The sequence below is a fragment of the Triturus cristatus genome, chromosome 7 (genome assembly GCF_964204655.1).
Source record: "Triturus cristatus chromosome 7, aTriCri1.1, whole genome shotgun sequence".
Lineage (NCBI taxonomy): Eukaryota > Metazoa > Chordata > Amphibia > Caudata > Salamandridae > Triturus > Triturus cristatus.
This window is the reverse complement of record NC_140590.1, coordinates 1563384065-1563403839: the sequence shown is the minus strand read 5'-3', so window position 1 is coordinate 1563403839 and position 19775 is coordinate 1563384065. Positions and strand designations below refer to the sequence as shown.

Here is a 19775-nt window from a genome sequence, read left to right as displayed (position 1 = left end):
CTCTTGCTCCGTGCTGCCTAAATATGTATCCTGCCAACATACACTGCATATCGAACCTTACACATACTTCCTACTCTGGGCTGTAGACGTGCACCACCCAAGCAACAATGCCAGCAAAAAGACCAAGTAGAGAACGGAGAAATAACCAGGGAGAGAGGGTTGGAGAGATGCGGGGGGGGCTCGTCGCCTCACAGGCACAAGATGGGACAGGCCAGTGAGATGAGTGGGGGGGGTTGTCAGTCCACTACCATCATAATCATTGCTGATCTGGCTCCAACCCTCACGCATAAGGAGAGGACGCAGGTGCCTTGGATAGCACATGCAGGGAAGAGCGCAAATGAGGGAAGAGAAAAAAATACAGAGGGAAGAGCTCATGTGAGAGCAAAGAGAAAAATACAGTGTGGGTAGAGCGCATTTGAGACCAGAATGAAAAACATAGAGGGTAGAGCATATGTGAGGGTAGTGAGAAAAATATAGAGGGAAGAACACATGCGAGAGCAGAGAGAAAAATGCTGAGCGAAGAGCGCATGTGAGAGCAGAAAGAAAAATACAGAGGAAAGAGCACGTGAGAGGAGAGAGAAAAATAAAGAGGGAAGAGCACATGTGAGTGAAGAGAGACAAATACAGAGGGAAGAGTTCATGTGCGAGCAGAGCACATGAGGGGAGAGCTCATGTGAGGGCAGAGAGAAAAATACTGAATGAAGAGCATGTGAGAGGAGAAAGAAAAATACAGAGGGAAGAGCACTTGAGAGGAGAGAGAAAAATACAGAGGGAAGAGCTCATGTGGGGACAGAGAAAAATGCAGAGGGAAGTGCATGTGAGGGAAAAGAGACAAATACAGAGGGAATAGCGCATGTGAGACCAGAGAGAAAAATACAGAGGGAAGAGCACATGTGAAGGCAGAGATTAAAACATAGAGGGAAGAGCACATGCGAGAGTAGAGAGAAAAACAGAGGAAAGAGCACATGTGAGGACAGTGAGAAAAATACATACGGAAGTGTTCATGTGAGGGTAGATAGGAAAACAGAGGGAAGAGCACATCCTAGGAAAGAGAGAAAAATACAGAGCAAAGTGTGCATGTGAGGGCAATTAGGAAAACAGAGGGAAGAGCATGTGATGGCAGAGAGAAAGCTGTAGAGGGACGAGAACATATGAGGGCAGAGAGAAAAATACAGAGGGAAGAGTACATGTGAGGGCAGAGCGACAAATAAAGAAGGAAGAGCACATGTGAGGCAAGAGAGAAAATATAGAGGGAAGAGCCCATGTGAGAGCAGAGAGAAAAATACAGAGGAAAGAGCACGTGAGAGGAGAGAGAAAAATGCAGAGGGAAGAACACATTTGAGGGCAGAGAAAAAATACAGAGGGAAGAGAGCAAATGAGGGAAGAGAGAAAAATTCAAGGGATGAGTCCATGTGAGGGAGGAGAGAAAAATACAGACGGAAGAGCTCATGAGAGAGCAAAGAGAAAAATACAGAGGGTAGGGCGCATGTTAGACTGGAGAGAAAAACATAGAGGGAAGAGAGCAGTGAGAGCAGAGAGAAAAATATAGAGGGAAGAACACATGCGAGGGCAGAGAGAAAAATACAGAGCGAAAAGTGCATATGAGTGCAGAGAGAAAAATATTGAATGAAGAGCACATGAGAGGGCAGAGATAATAATACGGAGGGAAGAGCACATGTGAGGGAAGAGAGACAAATACAGAGGGAATAGCACGTGTGAGGACAGAGAGAAACATAGAGAGGGAAAAGCACATGTGAGAGCAGAGTGAAAATACAGAGGGAATAGTACATGTGAGACCAGAGAGAAAAACATAGAGGGAAGAGCATATGTGAGGGCAAAGAGAAAAATAGAGAGGAAAAAGCATGTGTGAGCAGAGAGAGAAATACTGAATGAAGAGCACATAAGAGGGTAGAGAGAAAAATATAGAGGGAAGAGCACATGTCAGAGCAGAGAGAAAAATACAGAGGGAAGAGCACGTGAGAGGAGAGAGAAAAATACAGAGGGAAGAGCACATTTGAGGGCAGAGAGAAAAATACAGAGGGAAGAGAGGAAGTGAGGGAAGAGAAAAAAATACAATGGGAAGAGTACATGTGAGGGCAGAGTAAATACAGAGGGAAGAGTTCATGTGAGGGTAAAGAGAAAAATACAGAGGGTAGAGCGCATGTCAGACCAGAGAGAAAAACATAGAGGGAAAGCATATGTGAGGGCAGGGAGAAAAATATAGAGGGAAGAACACATGCGAGGGCAGAGAGAAAAATATAGAGGGAAGAGCACATGTGATAGCAGTGAGAGAAATACAGAGGGAAGAGCACGTGAGAGGAGAGAGAAAAATACAGAGGAAAGAGCTCATGTGGGGACAGAGAGAAAAATGCAGAGGGAAGAGGACATGTGAGGGAAGAGAGTCAAATACAGAGGGAATAGCACATGTGAGGGCAGAGTGAAAAATAGAGAGGCAATAGCACATGTGACGGCAGAGAAAAAAAACCAAAGGGAAGAGAGCATGCGAGGGCAGAGAGAAACATACAGAGGGAAGAGTACATGCGAGGGCAGAGAGAAAACTACAGAGGGAAGAGCACATGTGAGGGCAGAGAGAAAAATACAGGGGGCATAGCATATGTGAGAGCAGAGAGAAAAATCAGAGGGAAGAGTGCACTTGAGGGCAAAGAGGAAAACATACAGGGAAGAGTATGTGAGGGCAGAGAGAAAAATACAGAGGGAAAAGCACGTGAGGGCAGAGAGAAAAATACAGAGGGAAGAGTCCATGTGAGGGAGGAGAGAAAAATAGAGAGGGAAGAGCTCATGTGAGAGCAAAGCGAAAAATACAGAGGGAAGGACGCATGTTAGACCGGAGATAAAAACATAGAGGGAAGAGAGCATGTGAGAGCAGAGAGAAAAATATAGAGAGAAGAACACATGCGAGGGCAGAGAAAAAAATACAGAGCGAAGAGCACATGTGAGAGCATAGAGAAAAAATGCAGAGGGAAGAGTACATGTGAGGGAAGAGAGACAAATACAGAGGGAATAGCATGTTTGAGGAAAGAGAGAAAAATAGAAAGGGAAAAGCACATGTGAGGGCAGAGTGAAAATACAGAGGGAATAGCACATGTGAGACCAGAGAGAAAAACATAGAGGGAAGAGCATATGTGAGGACAAAGAGAACAAGTACAGGCTATGCCAAGCGGAAGTGATCGCGTTTGCGATCAAACATCAAAGCGGCGAAAGTGAAAGTAATCGAGTAGAGCATCAAAGGGCTGGGTGAGAAGGGAGGGGGGAATGCAAGGAGCAGAGGAGCAGCTGTGCACGCCATCGTGCACTCAAGCTCTAGGCCAGCAAACCATGTGGGTAGCACTTTTGAAAGCCCACTTACAAAATGTCTCAAAGAGACAGCTTTCGCTGTCTCAGCGAGACCTAAAAATGCATACTCGATATCGGCTCCCATCACATGGGCTCCTGTGAAGAGCTGATATCACACAGTGGCCGGGAAAACCAGCTGAAAACCACAGTAAATAGTGGCTTTCTGAGATTTTGAACTGCTGACACCTATTGAGGGGTGTGAAAACACCCTAGGACATCGGCACCAGCCTCAGCAAGATATTGTTGGGGAGTGGGCTTGGGGTGTTTTCACACCCCTCAATAGGTGTCAGCGGTTCAAAGCCACCCGGGTTCATAAGTACCTCCTAGGTACTTCTTCGCGAGAGGCTACGCTGCTTTCAAGTCCCCGCCCCTCCTCCCACTGTGACATTGTTCTGCAAGTTGGCAGTTATGAAGATGGCAGATAAATTATCTCCAGGTGGGAAGTTCAGACTATGAGTACTGGGAGGAAAAGATAAGGGGATAGGATGTGGTGTAACGGCCTGAGCTGCCGAGTTTGGAGCTGTGGAGCCAGGTTTGAGTGTCGGTGTTGGTTAAACATCCTGTGATTCTGGCAAATCACTTAATTCCCCTCTGCCTAAAAACTAAAAAAAAATAATGTCCTTGTCTAATGCAACTGGTACTCATGTAAATACGAGACTCTTTGAGAGTTATGCTGTCACCCCCCAGTACATATACTACCTTCTCTCACAGAGACTCTCCTCTCGCTTACAGTCAGTCACTGTCCGCCCGTCTCCTCAAATCTCCTCGTCCTCGGCCTCCTCTCACTGTCGTCTGAGCTTACCTGGACGCCCCAGAAGATTATGGGGCGCTGACACGTCAGCTATGCGGTTTTGAGACAGAACTCACCTCTCTGTGCCGCGTGGAGGCTGACTCCCCGTGCCGCCGCGTGCACCCCGAGCCCGCAGAAGGCGATGGTCGCTGCCAGCAGCAAGAAGGATGTTCTGCACCCTCGCTTCATAATGACGCTATGATCAGTTTGACTGCAGGCCTTACCTGGTCTGGGCTTTTATATCCTCTCCGAGGTGGCGCCGAGCTCGCGCTACGTGCGAACCCGCCGGTCGTCTCAGCTGAATAATAATTCATCGGGCGTTCACCTGTCAAGCACGTGCCGGGAACAATTCCTATTTAGCGATATAACATTCAACTCTGAAAATGAATCACACGTGTTTAATTATCTTTTTTTGGCCTTTCCACTTCCCGCATGTCTCAAGAAGCTGATAATAACCACACCACACTGTGCAATGGCTGCCTTGTCCTCTAAAAGTAGAAATATTCTTTCTTCAGAATGCAGGATTTTTCTGGGAAACCTCTGGATGCTGGTACCCGAGGCACGGCCAGGGGTGGCAGACCTGAACTAGAAACCAAGACCGGAGCTGCAGTAGCCCTGTAGGAGGCCGCTGCCTTGGGCGCCACTGCTATGGCCTCCAGATTGCACATTGCTGCAACCAGGGGAGAAGGAGCGGCAAAGCAGCAATATTACATCTTTACTAGGTTACAAAAGTCTTCTTCTGGAGCTGCTAAATGGTAAATGCCCGCCCAAACCCACCAAGTCACACACACACTCCAAGGGACAGAAATAGTTACGTTTCAAGTTTTATTAAACGCGTTATGACACATGACTTGAATGCACCACTTTAAGACAACATAAATCACAATTCTTTAACTTGTCTATTATTAAAGTATGATAAATGGCTCTTCCAAATTAAATGTCGAACCTGGTCTGACATGTAGAGCATGGATTATATCTGAAACTATTTTAATCACAAAGTCCAAAACCCCTAGACCATGGCCTTCTGGTTTTGTCTCCCAAAAAAATAGTGAGAAGCTGAGCCAGGCTTCAAGGTTATTTCAAGTTATTTTAATTGTGCACGATCACTTCAAGTGTCTATTCTGTAATGGAGGGGCTTCACCATGTTGGTATACCCATAATATACCAACGCATAATCAATGGTGGGTTTTAGTGAACCTGGACCCCCAAGTAGGGGATACTAAGAGGGATGGAGATAGATAAAGGAAGAGAGTGAGAGAAAGATAAGGGAAGATAGGGTGGAAGAGAGAGCAAGAGAGACAGATATTGACAGAAGGCCAATGCTGACTAGGGCTCCAGACAGGCGGGCAACTAGAGCCAAATTTCGGGAGGGGCTGAAAAAGATTTCAGGGGGTGCTAAGTCTTCCAGCCATAGGCAGAGTGGCTGTAAGAAGGGGTAAAGACACAACAAAAGCCTCATTAACGAGTAAATGGTCTTTTAAAGACCCGTGAAGTACTCTGGTGCGGCTGCAATTAGACGGACGCCAGCCCGCGAGGCTGTCTCAGCCGGGCTGTCACACACAACGGGGGGGGGGCTGAAGCCCGGTGAGCCCAATGGGGGTTGCGCGCCTGGCTCCAGGCAGTGGGAGTGATCTCATAGAGTCCATCTTTACATGGCTCTCTGGGTTGAAGCATCCTTAGGAGTCATCATGCAATTACGCTGAGATATGCCAGGGTTGTGTTCAAAGAGCTCTCTGAACGAAGACATCAAATCATGTCAATGCTTCTAGAATGAGACCACCTGGAAGAAACTTGATAGACAAAGACTCCGGCTGGTTTCACCCCTTTCATGACAATTTATTAGAGCTGAATTTAACTATGGTGCCCAATTGAGTAAGGATTTACCTTTGACATCAGAAATTGAATTATATCGTGATATTACTTTATAGCCCGCTGCCAGGGGCTAAACTAGTTGTTAAAGGCCCTGAGCCCCAGTTATAGGCCTGAGCCACAGGCAAGGGACTATAGCGTGGGAGAGGGCCCTTAACAAGCGATATAGCCCGAGGCAGGCAGGCTAACAGGCTATTAGAAAATTCCACCCACTAAGGGTAGAATGTTCTCACTGAAAAAGGAAGAAACAGAAAGACACACATTGGAATGTTGGAGTAGAAGGCTTACACCAACCATCATTAGCCCCGAGCCACTCCATTGTATTGAATGGAGCTCCAAACAATCTAATGTTATAATGGGGAATATAGTCCCAGAATCTCATACAACTCCCATAGGGGTGTCCTAAGGTATGGGGATGATGTTTCAAAAACATTACAATTGTCCACAATAATAGCAAATACGTTTGGTTTAATGTTCATTATTCTACAGAGCACGGCCATAGTCTCCTCTGACTTAGAATCATAGCAACTGCCCGGTGACATGTACGTGTTAAATGTCAATACAGGAGAAATTGTAGATCTCTCCAGTTTCAAAGCAAACAATGATTTGAAAACACAAACATGATCAAAATTCCAATGAACATTTTTATCTAATAGTTTAGCTATGCCCCCTCTTCACATTGTCAAGACTAGAGAAAATTGCAGTGTTATAATACACTCTTTAATCTGAAAGCCCTTGGTCCTGCATTAACCAGGTTTACCGAAAACAAACATTACCTTGAGAACAGTAAGATGATCTAAATGGGCCCTACTTATTAGTTCATACAAATCTGTGATGTTCCAGGAGGTATGGTTAATTTAGTATCAGGCGTATGACTCCAACCTTTGTGATTGTTGTCAGTGCATTTATATTAATCAGAAAAAATGCTTAATTTAGACATGGTTTAGTTAGCGTGACTAGGCCTCATAGAGTGTTGACATTAACTAGGTCAATGGAGAGCCTCTGTTACTTGCTGCCAATCTGTCATTGTCTTAGAGATGGAACAGATTTGTCTGACCCCTCTTCAGGCAGTTGTTCTCCAACAAGTAGCATCGCATAAGTAGGATTTTGAAGTGTGCTTGTAGAAGTATAGATGGAATTAATACAGAAAACTCAATGGAGGAATGATGAACATCTGTAACACTCTTACAGAGGTTGCCAACGCAAACTCAAAACATAGCACATTCTCTATATTCTATGTTAATGAGTCATATTCCATGCTCTCTATAAAATCTATATCACTTGACTAAATTACTCTTAAGTCAGGGGTCATGTGGAGTAGTTCGAGAACATGAGATGGATTCATGGAGGAACAAGCATTCTCATCGGCCGGGGGAGGAGCAAAATGGCGGATTGACGCTGCCGTGGAGCACAGACTCACAGAGAGGCTCCTGGACACCCGTTACTCCCGGCGATTCTAAACCAGGGTAAAATATCGGGAGAAAGAATGCGGAAGATCTAAAAGTCAGTATGGCACTTAAAGAAACAACAGAGAAGCCCAGAAAAAATCACAGAGATTTCTGAGCTTACCTGACAGGCAAAAGCGAATGCAGGTGATAACGGCTGCTGGCACCGGACGTTTGCTGTACACGTCCCGGCTCACACATTGAAAAGTCGGACACGGCTCGGAGGGCTAGTGGTTGAGACTGCTTTCAGCCCCAGCTTCAGTTTTCCTTCTGAAGAAGATATGACGCTGCCAAAAATGGCTCAGAGAAGCACACGGGCAGGTCGGATTCCAGCGAATGCAGCAGGAGCTCTGGGGGCTTAAACTGACACAACTGAAGAGGGACTCACGGCACAGAAGGAGAGCACTTCTAAGAACTTTTCAAAAGTAGGTAAGCCGCTTTTGCGACTGTTGCAGTCTGGAAAAGTAGCAGGCCTTCTCATAACAGGCGAACCTAATGAGCTAATGACTGGCAATAAAATAGCAGACGTTTTATTAGATGCTATTCCGGCGTGCCATAATGTAGCTAATGAAACGTGTAGCAGTAGCCCAAGGGATCCTGGGTTTGAGAAGTTGAATTCTTTAGGCCAGTCGGAGAGCGCTTCAAGCCCAGAAAATGCTGTAATTCTTTTACCTGAAATATGCTCATTGTTTTCTGACCCACAAGAGATGGCTAATGTGACTAGAGGAGGGGAAGCTAGTTGCAGACAAATGGAAACATCCCTAGAAGCTGTGAAAGAATGTTTGGTACTTAAGGATCCGGCAAGTTTCTTATTAACGGGCGCAGAGATAGCGGACAAAGCGGACAGGGCAATGACTTATCCGAGTGGCGGCTCAGTTGTTGACGCAATCCTGAAATCGGCTTCTCTGGTATTGAGCCGCGATGGAGTAATTACTACTACAAGTTGCTGGTTAGGAACCTGATAACCCCAAACTCCTACTAATAAAAAAGAGAGACTTGCCAGTAGCCCTTAAGGACACAGCGGAGCAAGCAGGGGCTGTGACTAAATCACCTAATGCATCCATCAGCAAAAAGAAAAAAGAAAAGGCCAAAGTAACGAGACCTGGAAAGAAAACACCTTTTGGATGTGATAAACTGCGACAAAGTACAGCGCCCTTACGAGCCAAAATTACTGCAAATGGTAACCCTCTTCGTAGATGGGTTCAGTCAAAAGGGGGAGTCAAGACAATGGTATCACGGCTATCAGGTACCAGCCCTACAGATAGCTCTCCTACAGACAGTGGCCCCGCGGAAAGCAGTATGGAAGGCAGGGGAGCAGGCGGAGCTAATTCTATGCTAGAGCCAGCGCTAGCTTCAGGACAATTAATCAGTTCGGGTCCTGTAGTCTTGTCATCAACATTGGCTCCGATGAATGTAGGGGCACAACCAACTGAAAAACAATCAGCCAAGGCACAAGACTATGACGAGCCATCACTTCTTTTGATTCTTCAGGCTTAAAAAGATCAAAGGCTCGAAGCTCAGGAGCATTATGCACATGTTAGAGTGGATAATCACAGCATCCAACAGTCATTACAAGAGGTGACGATTAAAATAGGGTCACTCACAAAAGATATTTCAGAACTACAGCAGAGGGTTGCTGATACTGAGGAGTCTTCCACCCTAATGGCTAGTTCGCTGCAGAAGCATGATACTCAGATCTTAGCAATGCAGACTAAGATAGAAGACTTAGAGAACCACCAGCAATGGCACAACCTAAGGCTATTCGGGTTCCCGGAGGGGAAGGAGGGCTCAGACCCTAGGGTATATGTGGTTCATCTTTTTCAGAAGGCCTTTCCCGAACTAGCAGATTGGGACTCAGACCCTCAGCTACAAAGAGATCATAGACTCCAGCTGGTACAACATAAGCAAGGATCTCAATATCCTCGGCCTTTTATGATTTTTTTCAGAAATGTTCTGCTCAGACAGGCTGTATCTCTGAAACCTCGCCATATTTCTCCTGTTACAATTGAATCTATTACTTTCTTTGTACGGTCTGAACTTTGCAAGATAACAATGCACAGACGCTGGAAGTTATGCCAGTTAATAGATCCGCTAAAGGCCGCAGGAGCACAAGTATTCCTACAGGTGCCTGCACGGCTAAAAGTCTTGAAGGGAGGACAGTCTTATTTTTTTTCTGATGAGCAAGAGACTAAAGAAGTGATTCGCAAGTGGCAAACAGAGGCTGCAAATAAGATTTTAAAGGTCTATACATTGCTCTTTGATAGGTGCATAAAGATAAAAGGGAGTTAGGATCTAATTTGAGATCTGTTTGCTTTTTTTTCTGCTATGGTATTTGTGACTTCTCTGTTTGTTTGTTTTTTCTTTTTCTTATTGATTTTTTCTTCTTCTCTTTATGGGGTAGGGTGCGGGCGCCACCGTGGTGGTACTGTCTCTGAGGAGCTGCCCAGACAGCGGCAGCTGGTAAAAGGGGAGGATTCCTCCTTGTTGGAACAGGGTGGGGGTGGGGAGGTCAGGGGTCAAAGGGGAGATGGGTGGCTGATTCGTAGGAAGATGGAGGGGCAAAAAAGGGACATCAAGGGGGCATTTCAGGGATCAGACAGGAAGATGCTATGTAAAATGTTTGATTTAGATAGACATGCAAGAATAAAGAAGGGTACTAGGAGGAAAAGCAATCTGGCTGAAGAGCACAGCCTTTATTATGGATTGGGTTAAATGTCTGGCAAGGAATGTTTTGCCGTCTGAATAGCAAAAATAAGCGGCAACTAGTATGTGAGGAGTTAAAAATGTATCATCCCCAGAAAGTTTTATTAACATAGACGCATCTTGCATATAAAGATCGGAACTTTCTTAAATATTTGGGGTGTAAAATAATAGTATATACCACACAAACTATCTCGATAAGGGGCACTGCCATATTAAAGGATAAGAGATTTGCATGCATAATACATAAGACACTGGCTGATCAGAGCGGGAGATGGGCACTTGCACAGTTAGAAATTAGAGGCAAGAAATATGCGTCTTGTTCAGTCTATGGATCTAATATGATCCTACTGTTTTTGACTTACTAAATTTGGGAATGTTAAATTGGGAGGGGGAACGGTTGATCATGGGTAATTTTATTTGTGTTATGGACCATAGTATCGACTCAACAAGACAGGGAGCTACTCCCAGAATGCGGAAGACGCGCGCTGCAATATTGGAAATGGGTAGGCTGCAGTCCATAAGAGATGCATGGAGGCAGCTGTACCCAGCTGTCCCTGGTTATACGTTTTACTCTGCCCCTCATAGGCTTTATTCAAGAATAGACATGGCATGGGCCTCGGATAATGCAATATCGACATCAGAAATGGAAATATGCCCTCGGATTACTTCTGACCATAATCCTATTATATTATCCTTTCAGGCTAAGCCAGATGCAAAACAGCCAGATCTTTTTCATTTCCTAGATATTTATTCACGGATAACGGATACTTGGCTACCATTAATAAACAGCTTGAGGTTTTCTTTTGGCAGAATATGGTGTCAGCGTTCCCGCTTACTGTTGGGAAACAATGAAAGCTTTTGTTAGAGGTTTCACTCAACAATTTATATGGCAGCAGAAAAAAGAGCGGAAAGCTGATGATCAGGCACTTATTCAAGCGTTAGGTAACACTGAAAAATAACATGCTGAGGCAGGTATGCTGGATACTAGCGATCAGGATCAGCTGCTTCTCTCTTTAATAGATGCAAAGACAGCAATTAAGAAGTCTTTTAGGGAGAGAATTGCAGTTAGGTATAATAAATATCGGCTATCGCAATATGAATATGGCGAGCAAATAGGAAGGGTCTTGGCTTTTAAAGTAGCAGATGAAAGGGCTAAAACAAGATAAATGCTATAAAGGGAACAAATGGAATCTTGTACATTTATCCACAAGCAGTTCTAGAACAGTTTTTCATATACTATCAGAAGCTGTATACACAAACTTTAATACCTGATGAGGGAGATATGCAACAGTATCTTCAGGACAGTAATCTCCCGGCTGTGAGTGAAGAACATGTGGCCCTATTAGATAGTAACGTCTCGACAGAGGAAATAAGCTTGGCAATCTCTGCGCAGCCATCCGGGAAAGCTGCTCTGGAGGATTCAATACCTGCAGAATTCAATAAAGTTAAAAAAAATATTTGATTGTACCATTTAGTATGGTCATACAACATATCGGCTCAAGTGGGAAGATACCACAACCATGGAATTTGTATTTACATTTATAAAGCGCACAGCTACCCAACTGGGTCTCCCGGCGCTAGACATGTGAGAGCCGCCACAACTCAGCAGAGAAATAGCAGGAATACAGAAAGAAAAGGAGAAAAAAGAAAGAGAAGAATATGACACTGATAGTCTTTTTTCTACAAAACGACAAACCCCCTGCCAAGTGTGGTTCTTATCGTCCGATTTCACTTATAAACGCGGACGCCAAGATCTTTGCAAACATTTTGGCAAATCGTCTGGCTCCAATATTGCCCGGTTTAGTGTCAGACCACTAACATGGTTTTATTCTGGGCAGGGATACCACTGCTCATGTTAATATGGCATTGAGGGCCTGCAATATGGCCGGGAAGCAGTCAATAGACCTCGGCATGTTCCTTTTGGGAGCCGAAAAGGCCTTTGACAGGGTGGGATTTCTTGTGGGCTACACTGGCAACTTTTGGACTTACAGGGCAATTTAGGCAGTGGGTTCAAGCTCGGTATAACAAACCTCAAGCCAAATTACCATACTTAGGGTTATATTCAACACCTTTCCGAATTCCATGTGGTACTAGGCAGGGATGCCCCCTCTCTCCTTTGCTGTTTGCTCTTTACATTGAGCCATTCATTTATGAACTACAACCTAATTCACAAATAATTCCATTAGAGTCAGGGGTAACCAAGCTTATGTGGATGATATTGCGGGTTTTTACAACCAATCCAGCTAGGGCGGTAACATTTATTGAGGAAGAAGCAATTCAGTTTGACTCTCTGTCTGGATATCAATTAAATGTAAAGAAAACGCAAGTGCTTATTAATTTCAAACCTGAAAGACCAATATTGGGCATTTGCCCTGTAGCTACGTATTTGGGAGGTTAGGATTTCAGCACAGATTGATCGTATATTTGCTCTAAACTATCAATTATTATTGAAAGAGACCGCTAAGCAGCTAAAGAACTGGCATAAACTCCCAATAGGAATTCTATGGAGAGGTAATTCAATTAAAATGAAATTATTACTTACATTTTTATATTTATTTCGATCTATTCCTCTGCGGGTTCCCAATTTATTTTTCAAGAAACTTGAGGGCGTCCTTAGTAGTTTCATTTGGGGCTACAAAAAAGCCAGATGTGTGATAGACTTGCTTAAGCTCCCATACAACCAAGGAGGACTTGACTTCCCTGATTTTAAAATCTACTTCTGGGCAGCTTTCTCTGGGCGTTTCCGCAGTCTTATAAGACTCGATCAGAAAGACTCTCTCTATTGCTTGATTTTGGGAAGCGATAGTCATATGTTTTTAGATCGGATCAATGACCCAAACTACTTTAAAAGAGTTAGGTTTAAGACCATTTGAGATAGCATATACATATGGCGTGCAATGGCTGCTAGATGAACTTTATCGTTATATTATGATAAACTTCCTCTATGGGGCAACCCTATGCTCCCTGAGGTGTTCCATGACGATGCTGGCAAGCACTGGGCTACGTGCGGGATTTTGTGTCTTGGGAATTTATACAATAAGAACGGTTTTGTGGCATTTGAGACCTTACAGCTCTATTTTAAACTACCTGGCAACTTCTTTTGCAAGTATCTCCAGATCAGGGAGTATTTCGAGAAACTTCTGGTCTTGACTACAACAACTGACTCTGAGATCGGGAATGTTTACATGGGGAAAAAACTAAAGTCTTTGATTAGTGAAATGCATAAATGTCTCAATAGTTATAGAGCGATAGTGAAAGGCTGGCGGCCCGCTGAAGTCAAACTTTGGGGTCGGTGGTCACACCTATCGCTATCAAGCATGCTCTTGGAACTATAGAGGACTCAGTTCATTCTGTCAGTTTGAGATTACAACAATTTCGCACCATATGTATGCTGTACTATACGCCAGAAAAAATTGCTAAATGGGCTCAAGGTGGCTTGGGTGGGGATCAGACAAAATGTCCTAAATGTGGTACATATGCAGCTAATATATTGCATATGTTTGTAACTTGTCAAGAACTACGTACTTTTTGGCAGAAGATCAGCCAAGTGTTTTTTCAGAAATTTGGAATAGATTCTCTCCCCCACAGCCATAGAAATAATGATGGGCTATAAGGAGGGGAATCAGGCACGTACGCGACTTTTCTCAATTTTATTAATTGCGCCCTGACTTGCAATTGCCCGGGTATGGGTCTCTCCGAAACCATCAACCATAACTGATTGGTGGATTATCTTCAGGGAAACGTATGAAATGGATACAGCTTTGGCTAAAGCAAGGGTAGCTCGTTCCGTGGTATAATTAGAGGCAATGTGGGGACAACTGCATTAGATATGTCAGGCTAAGACCAGGTCCGGAGATATTTATTAAAGCCTCATTTGGGGGATTTCTTTTTCTTTTCCTTTTTTTCAAATGAGAAGCTATGTAGCCCTGAATCCATGTGTACTGTTGTTTTTCTCTTCTTTGTTAATGTGTTAGACGGTTCTCATGTTTTTCGTTTCCTGATGTTTTCTTTTTGTCTAATCATAATGTATGATTTATGCCCTCTTGATGACAATAAAAAGATTTTTTTTTAAATTCTCATCTGGAGATACATTTGCAAACATTTGCTTAGTAGTATGTACTGTTAGAAGAGAAACAACCTCTATTGTATCTACAACTGCACCAGGCAGTTTAAACTTTCACTTCTTGGCCTGGATACTTTTGTGGCCAGGCAAGCAGAGACTCCAGAAAGACCTTCCAGGCATGAATAAAAGATTTAGCTGAAGCAGAAAAGTTCAGTGACTACTGGATTGGGTGGCGATTTGTGTAGTTGGGATGGTCTTAGGCCAGAGTGGGGAATTTCACTTTGCAATTCTACTTCTATTAGATAACTTAGGCTAAATAGGGATGGTCCACATTGGGGTAAAATTTGTGTATTTGCCCTTCTTCCCTTTTCCACATTTATTGTCACTTTTGACGCTGACTCAGCAGAAATTTTGATCATACTGGTTGTGTCATCATTTGGAAATGAGAGAGTTTTTTGGGGGGATTATCAGTGTCTGGCAGGGAATCATCTGAAATACACGGTGGATGAACTAAAGTCTTGTGATAGACTTAAATGATAATTGGTCAGAAAATTGTCCTCAGCTGTGTGGATTTAACCAACTTCACTAATGAAACCCCTGTCTTTTAAGTGCTCTTTCAATAGTTAAAGCACTGAGAATAGAGGTTAACATTTCCAGTTTTGAATTGTAAGCTGTTTTGCAAGCGGTTTCACCAGAGAGGCCAGGATTTTTTTTTAAAGTTGCAAATATTTATTCTTTACAGTGAATTTTATGATGCACCATGTGAGGTTGTGTTTATCTGCGTGGCGAGTGTGTGTATGTGTGTTTCTGTGTATCTGTATGTTAAATTGATTAAAGTTATTTATTGTTGATTAATAAAATCATTACAAACAGAAATAAAGAGAGAAAAGAAATCCTTTGGGTTGTGACAAAGCTTAATTGTACCAATTTGGTCTAGCTAAAATCATGTTTTTTTGCATATCATAACATATATAATGCATTAAGTTAAAAATAATAACAATTTACATTATATTTAGATTCAATATTTCATGCCAATTACATAAGACATCACTTCAATTGGGAATTAAAAAAAATAATAATCTCAATAGAACAACCTACACTTCCCCAATTTATAAAATTCATATCGTAATTAAATTACAATACTTAAAGTGCACTAGTACAATGACTTATATTCAGCAGCAATGGTTACAGCCCATTTCGTTATACCAATCCGTTACGTCTAATGGCATGTTTTAATACCAGCTACCCACCTACTCTACCCCCTAATTTAAAACCCAAATTTAAAATACCTTATTAAAATGAAAATTGTTACAGCAGACCTGTGCCATTTTTGACATCTAGCAGCAATTACTAAAGTGCACTTGTGCGGTTGCTTACAGCTAGCAGCAATATTTAGAGTGCACTTGTATAATTTCTTAGGCATGCATCTAATATCAAAAGTCACATTCTGGAAATACTTTTTTACTGCGATAAAGATAAACTTTACATGTCCCCAGAGAGACACTGTCAGACTAATGATGTTTTACATCTAGCAGCAATTATTAAAGTGCTCTTATGCGATGACTTACATCTGGCAAGACTAAAAAAAAAACTGTTAGACCAATCAATAAACCTCTAGGCTAGCATCTAATATCAGTTGTCGCACTCTGAGGAAAGCTTTTTTCTGTGACATTTTGAATAGTGATCATTGTGGCTGGTGTGGGAGGATATGATATTTTAGACTACGGTGCATTTAACATAGGGGCGGATAGTAATTCCTATTTCATCTTTGGTAGCACATAATTCACTGAGCCCAGGTTTATAGTTGAATTTAATGGCTTTTGAGAAGTATTGTTTCCCCTAAGGTGCAATTTTTGGTATGATTGCTTGGTCTCATTATCAAATGATAAAAAACTCAGATGTCCTGTGGGCATTGGTCTGGCATTCAAGGACTGTCGTTGCTCCCAAATTCTAGGACCTTCACTTGGGTTCGTTAAGCCCTCATGAATCAGAGACCTGTTCCCATCCAATGGATCAGAAGCGTTTGAAGTAATAGATCTTTTCACAGGAGAATGATTAAAGTACACAGGGATTGTCAGTTTGCCTTTTTAAAATGTTCATGGGAGCCTAAACAGGAGTATTGTGTGTGAGGTCAGGGGTTGGAGAAGGCAATCTCTGCTCTTTCAGTGCAAGATCATATACAACAACCCTGTGTCTCAGAGGTCTTCTTTAGAAAGAGACATGTGCATGGTAAAATAGAGAAACATGAGTCACAACTCAGAAATAGATAAATACAAAAATAAAAAAGAACAAAGTGAATAATAAATTAACAAATGAGATAATAGTTAAAATATAACATTTCGTAGAGGTTTTTGCATAGCCAGCTATAGGGACATTGAGAGCTAGAATTTCAGGAGGGGCTTATTTTACGGGAATGTCCAAACAAACATTTTTTGCATACTTGCTTAATATGAGCAGAAAATCAAATATTTTGCAAAATCAAATGACAATCTTCCTTGCCATCCTGCATTATCACATTTCTCCTAAAAACAGTACTCCACATGTGTGGGTAGGCATATCAAAACAAACGGGAGCGAGCCAAAGCTGCCACCCCTTCAAGTGACAACTGTGTGAAGCAAAAATCGAGCCACTGTGCCATTGTGGATAAATGCAGTACTTAGGTTCAGGGAGATCCGACATCCCAGGAGCCCTATTATGCACCGAAAATTATTAAAAACAGAAACTCGGGAGAATCCATTCAGGTGTGTTATGCATGGATCGTGCCATATTTTATTTCCCAGAATGCCCTGCAAATTACAGTTAAAAGAACAATTTTCTCAACTTTGTATGGCAAATTTATTAAAATATCGGTGGGGCAGAAATGAAACAACAGTTTATTTTATAAAGTGCAATCTGCACAACACAGCATTAGACAGTCAATAGTGTAGAGACAGTTTACAATCCAACTTGACAGACAAACATCTCAGAGAACCAAAACTATGTGAAACGACATTTCAATAAAATATATGTATCACATTTGTAGGCTCTAAGGAAGACACAGAGGGAGAGATAAGCTGATCTACACAACATTTCAGCTCTATGCTGAGCCTCCCTGATGAGGGCCCATGATTTTGATGTTAGTACTGAACAAAGCCCTATTGTTTCCAAATCTGCTTCCCCTATTGTTCTCTACAGAAGTAAGTTTTCCCATGGCTTCTACCATGGGTACTTGCAAGCATTTGCCCAGGGGGCACAAAGTACTGTCTGTGGTGTGACTGAGGGACGCCCTGATGCCAGCAGGGTGGCAGTACGGGGTCTGGGTGGGTCAGGGATTGTGTATGGAGGTCTAAAAAAATGTTAAATAAACGGGCAAGCATTTATTTGCAGGTTTATAAATATTTGCCTGTTTAAGATTTTTTTCTGAATATTGGTGTTCAGCAACTAAACAGCTCGTGTTGCTGTTCGCCAGGGCGGCCGCATGTAAAGGTCAAGAGGGCTGCAAGCGACCACTGGGCCGTACTTTGAGCATCACTGGCTTATAGTATAGTCTTTATTTCGATCTCGCAGATCATAAAAGACAAAAACAAGAAACACACAGTGCAACATATTAAGAAATATAGATTAAAACATGCAATTTTTAACTCAACGCTTAACAATAAACGCTTGACATAAAGCGGAGTTGATCAGACGGCACGTTTGTGATATTACCCTCATAAAACTTATATAAAAATACAAAATGTAAAAAACCATAAAAACTGGTGCCCATCCATTAAGACTAAGCACGGGTACAGATGCAATTCAATTGGGCTACATTTCTGTTTGTACATAGGCATAAGTTGAACATTGTTTGCATAGCAGTATAACAGTTAGCCAATTTGTTTCGTTGTTCCATCTTGACCAGATTGTTATTATGCCTAGCATGGCCTTGCCATATTCTTTTTTTGCCGCAAGTTACTACTTTAGCTTGCCTCTAGCATCTTGAGAGATTTGGCGCGTATTCTCTGCGCCCAACCTAAGAATTTGGCAACAGAGATCACACACAGCTCGTCAGTTTTTGACCTCATAATTCTTATCGCTGTGGAGCTAGACCTAGTGCCCAAGATAGTGCATAGAGGTTTTAGCCATTTGTCCCGGGGGGGGGCCTTGTAGGCGGGACAAACAAAAAGGTTGTGCGGGATTGACTCTACCTGATCTATGCACAAATAGCACTTATTGTCGTCACTGGCTTATACCAACCATAGTTGAGACCACCACATTAATGCAGGCAACTTCCAAGTGCACGTGAATGTAAACCTTATGGCTAGCAGAATATGGGTGAGAAGTGTCGCTGATGGCATAGTGAGAGGATAATCTGAATTTCATAATGTGTCACTGAGCAACAGGTTCATGAAGTCCATCTTTATTTCAAGAACTGTGATGTGAGATAAGATTTCTTTCCTACAAATTTCGACAGCTCTACAGGAGCACAACATATGGGCGCCTATGAATCGTACATCAATTTCCTTGTATTGGTAACATATTGAGAGCTGCCCTCCAAAAACAGGCTTGACTTGGATGTACTTTGTAAATAACAATACATACAAAGAGACATACATACATACATATATTGCAACATCTTTTGGAGTAGGCGGTCCACTTCTTCGGACTGGTTTTTCCTGGAATTGAGACTTTGGGCACGGTGACTGTCAATCATTGTCACATTGCATATGAGCTTCCCCTATAATTTGTTCCCTTATAAACATGAGGTTAAAGTGAATACACCCAAATGTTCTGCCTAACTTTCCAGTAAGGGAGTATTATGACAGTACTAGGAATTCCACAGTGGTGTGGAAACTGAGTCACACACGTAGGCTCCAGTGTACATTGGCACCACCTTTTATGTATGACTAAAGAAAATCTGACTTTCGAGACACCATTGTCAGCAGGATGGCTGCAGTTTGAAACCACTAACAAATGTCAGAGCAATGGATATGGACATGCAGAAAACCCTACTTTTAAACATTAGCTAGGTCACCAGAAAGTGTGCCTTGCAAGGTCACAGGTTTGTATTGCAATAAATATGTAAATAGGTGTGCCCCTCAAGGGAATAACTGCCAAATGCTGTTTGTCACTGACTAGATAAAGTTGCATTTCCATGGGAGCGGCCTTAATGGTGAATATGTGTCTATGTTTACAGAAGAAAATCATGGACACTTAAAAATGAATGCTCGCAATTTATCAATAATCTAGTTCAGTGGGTGAAGTATACTTTTGAAATCCCAGGGGGAAAATTAAGTTTTAAAAAACAGACTTGCTTCCTGTGAGCCTAGTAAAGTTTAACCGCTCTTGGAACAAGACATTGGAACCAAACATTCCAATTATATGTGAAGAGTTGTGCTACCTGGAAAGAAAAAAATTACTGCAATAAGCTCTTGTGGGTCAAACACTGAAATATTTGGCTGGGACACACCATTTTGGAGGGTACAGGAATTGTTAAAGAAGCATTTTCTGCTCACACTAGTATCCTGCTGATATTTTGCATTTTATTTTAATGTGAGTTATGCCCTCACAAGAAAAAAAAACATGCCTTGCA

At 42.5% G+C, this 19775-nt stretch overlaps 1 protein-coding gene across 1 annotated transcript in view; it reads right to left on the bottom strand.

Annotated features, from left to right (window-relative positions):
* Positions 1–4357, bottom strand: part of LOC146812384 (WAP four-disulfide core domain protein 15A-like) — a 45105-nt gene extending 40748 nt beyond the window's left edge. Inside the window, exon 1 of the mRNA XM_085619389.1 lies at positions 4222–4357. Coding sequence (XP_085475515.1) covers positions 4222–4333 — 112 coding nt within the window. The 5' untranslated portion in view covers positions 4334–4357. The remainder of the gene's footprint in view (positions 1–4221) is intronic.
* Positions 4358–19775: the final 15418 nt, after the last annotated feature.